This window comes from Phocoena sinus, chromosome 6 (assembly GCF_008692025.1).
Source record: "Phocoena sinus isolate mPhoSin1 chromosome 6, mPhoSin1.pri, whole genome shotgun sequence".
NCBI classification, from domain to species: Eukaryota; Metazoa; Chordata; class Mammalia; order Artiodactyla; family Phocoenidae; genus Phocoena; species Phocoena sinus.
Genome location: NC_045768.1, coordinates 75,542,995 through 75,551,717, shown reverse-complemented (window position 1 = coordinate 75,551,717; position 8,723 = coordinate 75,542,995). Strand labels below are relative to the sequence as shown.

Genomic DNA, 8,723 nt, shown 5'->3' with positions numbered 1-8,723 from the left:
CGCGGTGAGGCCCCCTCCTCCTGATTGGCCAATCCTCGGCCTTCGCTCAGTGAAGCGAGAGTGAAATGCTCTCGCGAGGTTTGAGGACTAACTTCTGTTACCTCGATACCTCTGGAAGACAGGGAAAACGGCGAGTTGGCTAAGGAAGAATATTTTATTTAAAAACCTTGGTTTTCTTTGTAATCAGAGTAACCTCTCTTGATTGTGTGCGTGACCTGAACTCACTCCAGCGAGTTTTATCATATCGCTGTGTAACATCATTTGTAATACATCAGACTTTTTAATAAGAATTATTTGAAGTTATTCCGTGGTAGGCAGCATTCATTGTACAGTCTTTTTGTTTCTCATAAGTAGTAGTTTCCTTCCTGTTAGAAGGAAGGAATACAACATAGACGATACAGCCTTAAGTATTGAAGCGATTCTGGTACCATGTTTCATTTCATTGAAAGTTTTACACCTTTAGGCTTCCTTTCAGAGTTATTTTGTGAGGGCTGAATTAAAAGCAAAGTTGTTTTAAAATAATGTTTTTTAAACATGTTTTTTTAAAAAATGAGAATTACGTCGTCTCAAATCCTATTTCTCTAATAAAAGTAACTTGCAGTTTGTTTTTTTTCCAGTCTTCCTATGGACAGCTTAAATATGATGGGAGTTCAAAAAAAAAATGTGATGGGATCTCTAAACATACATACATATTGGACTTTTAACATTTTCACATTATTCCCATCTTGCATACTTTTTTTTTTTTTTTGCGGTACGCGGGCCTCTCACTGTTGTGGCCTCTCCCGTTGCAGAGCACAGGCTCCAGACGCGAAGGCTCAGCGGCCATGGCTCACGGGCCCAGCCGCTCCGCGGCATGTGGGATCTTCCGGGACTGGGGCACGAACCCGTGTCCCCTGCATCGGCAGGCAGACTGTCAACCACTGCGCCACCAGGGAAGCCCTTATATACATTTTTTATGCCCAGATTTATTCTCTTGTATACCTGCCTTCAAGTGGGTTAAAACCAGTGCAATACAAAATGAAATAATGTCATGTGATTGAGTTCTCAAAGTTTGTAAAACATTTTCATGTAACTATTCCATTTGAGACCAACATATTTGTAATGGTCATTTGTTATACTTATGGTCGTTGCAGTGAAGGGTGGTAGAATTTGCCATCCCAAAATATGCCACTTTGGTATTATAAGGATTATTTGGAGGGGAAAGCAATTGAAAAGCAGGTACAGGAAAAGTTCTCTACTATTCTGCTATTTGCTTAAAAGCAGAATATAAATTTTCAAAAGTGCCCCTCCTTGCTTCTTAACCAGGAAGGACAAAAGTTAATCATTGGAGACAACTTTAGACCTTTACCATCCTGGAGACTGCACCAGAAGGATCTACATAAAAACTTTACTAATTAGCCTTTAACTACTGCTAGTTTCCCATATAGTCGGCTTCCCATAATTTGCTGTCTCTAAAGATTTAAAAGTTCTTTTCTTTTATCGCTTGTGTAAAAACTTATTGTTCCTTTGTTAAGATGCCATATAAGCCCAAGCTCTCGTCACCTCTCTGAGTTATTCATCTCTGAATTTCTCCCTTGTATATAAGACATACACGTTAAAACACCTGTTTTTCTCTTGTTACTGTCTTTTGCTACAGAGCCCCAGCAGAAAACTTTTCTGCTAGAAGAGTATAAAGAAAAAAAGATATTTCCTCTCCTACAACCTCTAACTGTCCAACTATTCCGTATGTTGTCTCACAAAGAAGCTACTGACATTTCTCCCTTAGGGTTTTCAGACGTTAAGGACCCAGCATTTGCCATTTGTATAGCGATGTGACAGTTTGAGAGAAAATTTTAAATCTTTAACACGTAAAATAAAACTTTTTTTAAAGTACCAAAAACCCGGCCTAGTATTCCCAGAATTCAAGGAAAGTGACTTGTTTCCAACTTGACCCCAAGCTCTCTCGTTTTAATTTAAAAAAGTTTAGATTAAAAAAAAAAAAAATCTCGGGGAACTACTCAGAGAAGGTTTGAGGAAATCGGCGGCGTAAACCTGCCCCCAACTCTACACGCGACGCAAACTCACTCAGCCACAAAACGGCCCTCAGCACAGCGGACTAAGATTTAAAATATCCGGATTGGCGCGCCTACGACTCACGCCCCGCTGGCGCGTGGCATTGTGGGATTTGTAGTCCGGCCCACATCCGGCATCACAATAAAAAGCTCAGCCGGGGCTCGGTGAGGACGCGGGCTCGGGAAAGTCCGGTATACGGGCGCCCACTCCGAGGGACCGGACGGTGGTATCTCTTTCTCCGCTGGCGGTCCAGCGCGCATGAGGGAATCGAGCCTCAGTTCCTCAGCGGCCTCAGCAGTCGGGACGCACACACTCTGCGTCATGGCGGGCTAAGGCCGATGACGAATTCCGGTGTGCATGTCAGGGTTGCTGTGTCACTCGGCTCGCTGGGCGCGCCCCTTCCCGGCCGCCCTTCCGCACCGGCCTTCGGGCTCTTCCGGTCCCGACGCTTCTCACCTTCAAGGCCCTCTGCCGCTGCACGCCCGGCCTCCCAGACGGACTGATCTTGCGCGGTGCCCGGGCACCGGGCGCCGGACCTCCTAGGGCCATGGCGAGTGGCGCCGCCAGGTACCGGCTGAGCTGCTCGCTCCCGGGCCACGAGTTGGACGTGCGGGGCCTGGTATGCTGCCTCTATCCACCGGGGGCTTTTGTGTCCGTGTCCCGAGACCGCACCACCCGCCTCTGGGTCCCAGACAGGTGAGCGCTGCGAGTCCCGCTGTTACCCGGCTGTGCTGCAAGCTTCCTTCTCTGGGAAGAGAGTGACCCTTCCCTGCCCTATCCTGCCCTCTTCCTCTTTTTCCCGGCCTTTCCGACGGTCCACGCTCCCTCCCAGTTCTTAGAGCACTGGCAGTCTGGGCACGCAGTGTAAGAAACTAGTGAGGTTTACGTGGAAAGAGGACCGGGTTGGGGGAACAGAGACCTACTTTCTTGTCCTAACTTGACCACTAAACGACTGAGTGACCTTGGACGAACTTCTTATTTTTTGTGGCTTCAGTTTGTGGACGATGATTTCCTGTGTTTCTTTTCGATTTGAAAAACTTTTGACGCCAGGTGCACCCTCCTTAATGAGGCCGTGTGAAAGCATCTGGCATGTGTAATTTAAGGAAGTCTACTTCTTTCCCTGGAATTTGTTCTGTAGTCTTCCCTCAAATTGGAGAATTAAGGTTCTCAAAAATTGCATTGCAAAAAGTTGTCTTGGCCCCTCTCCACGTTGTCCAACTCAGACTTTCTTAGTCTGGGGTATGTGATGGACTTGGGCGGAGGGGATGAAACCCCTCAAATGTCTTCTGGATGTGGCGGAGTGTGTTTTTTTGATGTGGCGGAGTGTGTTTTCTTGGGGAGAGAAAGCCCATTGCCTTCAAAAGATTTTCAGAGAGATTAATCAAAAAAATATTAGGAAACAGAAGGTTAAGCTCCAGTCCAAATCAAGTTCAAGGGTTTAGCCCTGATTTAGTTGTTGTAACAGGAAATTTAAGACCTGGAAGACAGATTTCAGTTCAGATAGGGAAAAATTGAGGTAAGTTACTTCAGGTAGTAACTCTCCCATCAGAGGTTTCACTCATTGAAACCATACGTTTTCCTCCATAAATTCAGATGACAACTGTTTATTGAGTGGCTCCTATTTGTTTGTGATCCGGAAGAAGAAGAAAAGGACAGACAAGTTTCCTGTGTTTATAGATCCTGCCTACAGTCTGGGAGGGAAGATGGATGAAAAAACAACCAAGTAAATAATTACACATTGGCATGTGTACTATGAAGAAAACAAATATAGGTATAACATACAGAATTGAGTGGAGGGTGATGTTAAAGAAAGAAGCCTCTCTGAGGAAGGTGTTTTTGGTATTTGTTTTTTTTTTCTTAAATGGTACTGAGTTTGAGCTGGTCTAGGGAGTGAGGAACAAGAAGGGTTGAATTGGAAGAGCACTGTAGACCGTAGGAGGAGCAAACACAGTGGCCCTGGATTGAGAAGGAGGAAATTCCCAATGTGCAGGAGGGAATGAACTGTGAGGTGAGGGCAGGTCTTAGAGGCTGGCGGGAGCCAGATCATGCCCTGGGAAGAAGGCTTAGGAAAGAAGTTAGTGGGTGGAAGCCTTCAGTTTCAAGCAGAGGACAACATTATTTGATTTACCTGTGGAGAAGTTTCTGCTAGCTTCAGGTGGAGAATGAGTCACAAAGGGATAAATGTGGAAGGAGACCTGTTTAGAGGCTTTTGCAATAGTGCAGCCAAAATACGACAGACTAAACTAGGGATATTGCAGAGGAAACTCCTATATTGAATTAGATAAGGTCTTCTCTAATGCTTAAGATTCTGTGATATTCCAAACTACTTGTTAACACTGATACATAACTTCTGTGTATTTGAGTACAAATTACTGATTAAGCTTGTACATTTAAAATTTTGTTCAGTAGAAGCACATGCGCAGTAAGATATGAACATTGCAGTAAAGAGTAGCTAAAGGATGCTTGTTGTAATAGTTGAATTCTGTTGAACAGCTAAATCCTCAAACTTTTACATTGTAGGACTGTGGTAGGTTGACAGGAGCTTAAATCACTGGATCACAGGAACTTGACAAACTTTGAGCTGCAATGACCCTCTCTTTGAAAACTGGTTCTTTTCACTTAGTTCATGTTGTCTTTTGGTTTTGTTTTTTAGAATTCATGTGGTATTCAATTAACACTGATTGAGAGCCTGCATTGTACCAGGCACAGGGCTCCATAGTGAGGAATTGGTGAGATAAGGTTGTTTTCCTCTCATTTCCAAGTGCTGTGGTAGAGCATCTCATAGTCACTCTTAGGCGTCCTAACAGGTGTCTCAGCCGTATCTTTAGTGTGATAAAAAGTGTCCTCAAGGCTGACATCCTGACAATTTCTATTTATTTCATGGTATATTAATAAAATTAATGAAGTGCAGGAAAATGTTTGGAGCCAAGTAGTAAACATTTTTATTTTCTCATGTACATTGTTGATAGGGCTCTGAATTGGGGTGGATAATGTAGGGGTGGACTGGTAATGATGGGGGATTTAATTTAGTTTCAAGGAGGCAAAATAGTTCTATTCTAGGGTGGACTAAACCAGATATTTCATCTTTCACAAGAGCCCACTGAAAACCCAGAAAGCCTCCGGGTCTTCTGAAGGCACTTCAGAATGGAGATGCCATTTTTTGGTTGTACATTGAACTGAACCAGTCAATATGCCATTGTTGCAGACTGCTTCAAGCCTCTAGAAGCCCACCTCAGAGTAAACTGGATTTCCCAAGTCTGTCACCAACGATTGCTTTGCCTTTTGAAAACTACCTGTATTTGAAAGACGCCAACTTCAGATTCAGCATCGTGTGTTAAATTTTCCCTGACCATGCCAAGGCTGGAGTGACTTCTCCCTCGTGTAAACACTCAGCACCTTGGGTCCTTAGTCAAGTAGTTATACAGAGTTTAAGAAATTAGAGCCATTCCCTTCCTACCCTCCGACCCACTATTCCCTTTTCTTGGAGGCAAAATTTTCATGTCTTTTAATGGCTTATTTTTGAATTTTGCTTTCGTATCTGTATATAAAGTGCTATACTACTATTTCTTTTCATTTAAAATTTCTTTTAGTTTTCTGTTTTAACATTTTCTGTTAGTTCTTGTTATGGAATATGAAAATTTAGCTGTCATTTCTACCCTCTACCAACCCCCATCACATATGCATCCTTTCTATGTCCTGATCCTTATAACATAGTTTTTAATGTAGACTAAATCAGTGTTTTGTGACTGTACAGAGTCTATCTACACCTGAGCTGTGGAATAAACTATGATAACTTTTCCTCAACAATTTTATGATCTCCCTACAGCTAATAATTGTCTTATTTTTGGTTTTCATTTGTTTAATTTTCTATGTATTTATCATTAATTCAACTTCATATTGTTTGCTAGTTGTCTAACTCTCCTCTCAAGACCTCTAGACACATTGAATATATAACAGTTTCATTTTCCTGATGATGAAAACTTTCTGACCTGGTCTGTCTGCCTCTGGTGCACAGCTGATCCTGGGATCTCCCTTCACTGTCTTCTCAAGAATCCCTTTTTGGACCTCTTGTCTTAGATTTCTATTATCAATATCCTTTAACTTTCTTGGTTTTCTTCCTTGATACCTTATTGGAGCACATCCTCCAGGAGCTTCCTGAAATACAGTGCAGTGATAATAAATGTATTAAGACCTTGCAATTGGAACATGATTTTAGCCTGCCTAGCTACCTGAAGAATAATTTAAATGTTTGTAGCATTGTAGTTTCCAAATTTTCTTCAGAATTTTGAAGTCATTGCTCCACTGTATTCACTGTGTTACAGTTGAGAAGTCTGAAGCCATTCTTATTCTTGACCTGTTACTTTTTCTCTCTGGGAGGTGATCTATATTCATTCATTTTTCACATTCATTAAGTGTGGTCCCTTTTAATGTCCATAAGTCATGTCTATAAGTTCTGGGACATTTTCTTAAATTCTTTGGTTTCGTCTTATTTTCTCTGTCCTCTTTTCTGGAACTTTTTATTCATATATTGAATTTGTTTCTAAATTGCTTTTTATTTCTCTCTATAAATTTCTTTCTCTCTCTACTATACTTCCTCAGAAGTTGCCTTAACTTTTTGTGAAATTATGTTTTTGTTTCATGGTTGCAATATCTTATACCTAAGAATGGCAATGCTGATTTTTTTAAAGTTATCTTCTCCTTAGTGGTCTGTTTCCTCCAAATTGGTTATTTCCCCTCCCTGTTTGTTTTGGTCACTATTTTACCCCAAATGTCTGGTAATTCTTTTTTTTTTTTTTTTTTGTGGTACGCGGGCCTCTCACTGTTGTGGCCTCTCCCGTTGCGGAGCACAGGCTCCGGATGCGCAGGCTCAGCGGCCATGGCTCACGGGCTCACGGGCTCACGGGCTCAGCTGCTCTGCGGCATGTGGGATCTTCCCGGACCGGGGCACGAACCCGTGTCCCCTGCATCGGCAGGCGGACTCTCAACCACTAGCGCCACCAGGGAAGCCCCTCTGGTAATTCTTATTCTGTGCTTTCCATTAAGGGTGGAGAACTAAAAAACTTGAAAGATCTGTGTATCCGTGGAGCTTCATGGCTATGAGCTTCACTGTAGGGTTATCTGGCTGGACTGTTTAATAGGGCTGATCTCCTGCCTAGAGGATGCTTGCCTGGCTTCTAGATTTTGTCTTTGGTGGTCTTGGCCTCTATGGTGAATGTACATGTTTCTCATACCCCAAGGATTAACTGTGCCTTGTGTCTACCCCCAGCCAAAGACTTTCACCTTTTCTAAAGAAAAAACTTCAGACTTTGCTGGGTACAAGAGGGGCAGTTGTCTGGCTGGAGTGTCTTTTTTTTTTTTTTTTTTTTACTTGACACTTAAAGCATTTTTTCACTGATTCATGAAGTACTTAATGATTACCATGTACAACATTTTGCTACAAACTTGGGCAGAACCAGCTCTGGATTCTGCCATTAAGAGCTTCACAGATCACTACGGTAGTTACACACAAGCATCCATCTGTACTGAGGAGTGCTAAGGGACACATTTAGGTAGATTTAGTGGTTTATATAATATAGATTTTTAAACATGTCCTATCTTTTACATTTCTTTGGACTTATTGATGAAATAGTTTCTAGGGCTTCCCTGGTGGCACAGTGGTTAAGAATCCGCCTGCCAATGCAGGGGACATGGTTTCGAGCCCTGGTCTGGGAAGATCCCACATGCCACGGAGCAACTAAGCCCGTGTGCCACAACTACTGAGCCTGCACTCTAGAGCCTGCGAGCCGCAACTACTGAAGCCCGCACGCCTAGAGCCCGTGCTCTGCAACAAGAGAAGCCATCGCAATGAGAAGACTGCGTACCGCCACGAAGAGTAGCCCCCGCTCTCCGCAACTAGAGAAAGCCCGTGCCCAGCAACAAAGACCCAACTCAACCAAAAAAAAAAAAGTTTCTAAAATGACACTTAAAAAAAAACAACACCAAAATAAAGTAAACAAGTTAAAACTAGCTACTACCAAATACCTTCCTTTGAAGATTTTTTGATATGATTCTGTGTCTGATTCCAAAGACTTTCAACTAGTCTTCCTAATTCTAGTTTTTTGTTCCCATTTCCTAGAGATACATAGTGCTGCTAATTCTTGAGCCTTCTGCAGATTCGTTGGTAAATTGGGCCTCTTACTTTCCCTCATGCCTGCTTAGAACTCATTTTTTTCAAGTATCCTAAGGCCTTTACTACTTTTCTGTCAGCTTTCAGTATTCAGTTATATTTCTGTTCTTTTTTTTCTTATTCTCTCTGGCCTTGTGGGTTTATGCCTTTCTTAAAATATACATAGATGGATAGATATAAAATATACATTATACATATTGTTGTAGTGGTGTTTGAGAAAGGAGTGAATATAGATGAGCATGTGTGCAGTCTTTATCTGGGAGTCTTCCCTTTTATGTACAGTTGTTTTATCTCCTTCAGCTAGATCACAAACTCCTTGATTTAGCTTGAATCAGGGATATAATTCTTTTATCCCCCTCTACAGCTAACTTACTGCCTTCCACATATAGTGTATCATAATCTGTTGTTTGACCTGTTATGTAAGGGAGTGGTGCTAAGTGAAGGATGTGTATAACAAATTGGTAATCATTCTAATTCCCAGGCAGTTATTAATACGCTGTGTTCC

General features: G+C 42.3%; 1 protein-coding gene across 1 annotated transcript in view; it reads left to right on the top strand.

The window, feature by feature from the left end:
* The first annotated feature begins 2,437 nt into the window (after nucleotides 1–2,437).
* The window catches only part of PLAA (phospholipase A2 activating protein), a 39,674-nt gene continuing 33,388 nt past the window's right edge, over nucleotides 2,438–8,723 (top strand). Inside the window, exon 1 of the mRNA XM_032634960.1 lies at nucleotides 2,438–2,748. Within this exon, the coding sequence (XP_032490851.1) occupies nucleotides 2,600–2,748 (149 nt within the window). The 5' untranslated portion in view covers nucleotides 2,438–2,599. The remainder of the gene's footprint in view (nucleotides 2,749–8,723) is intronic.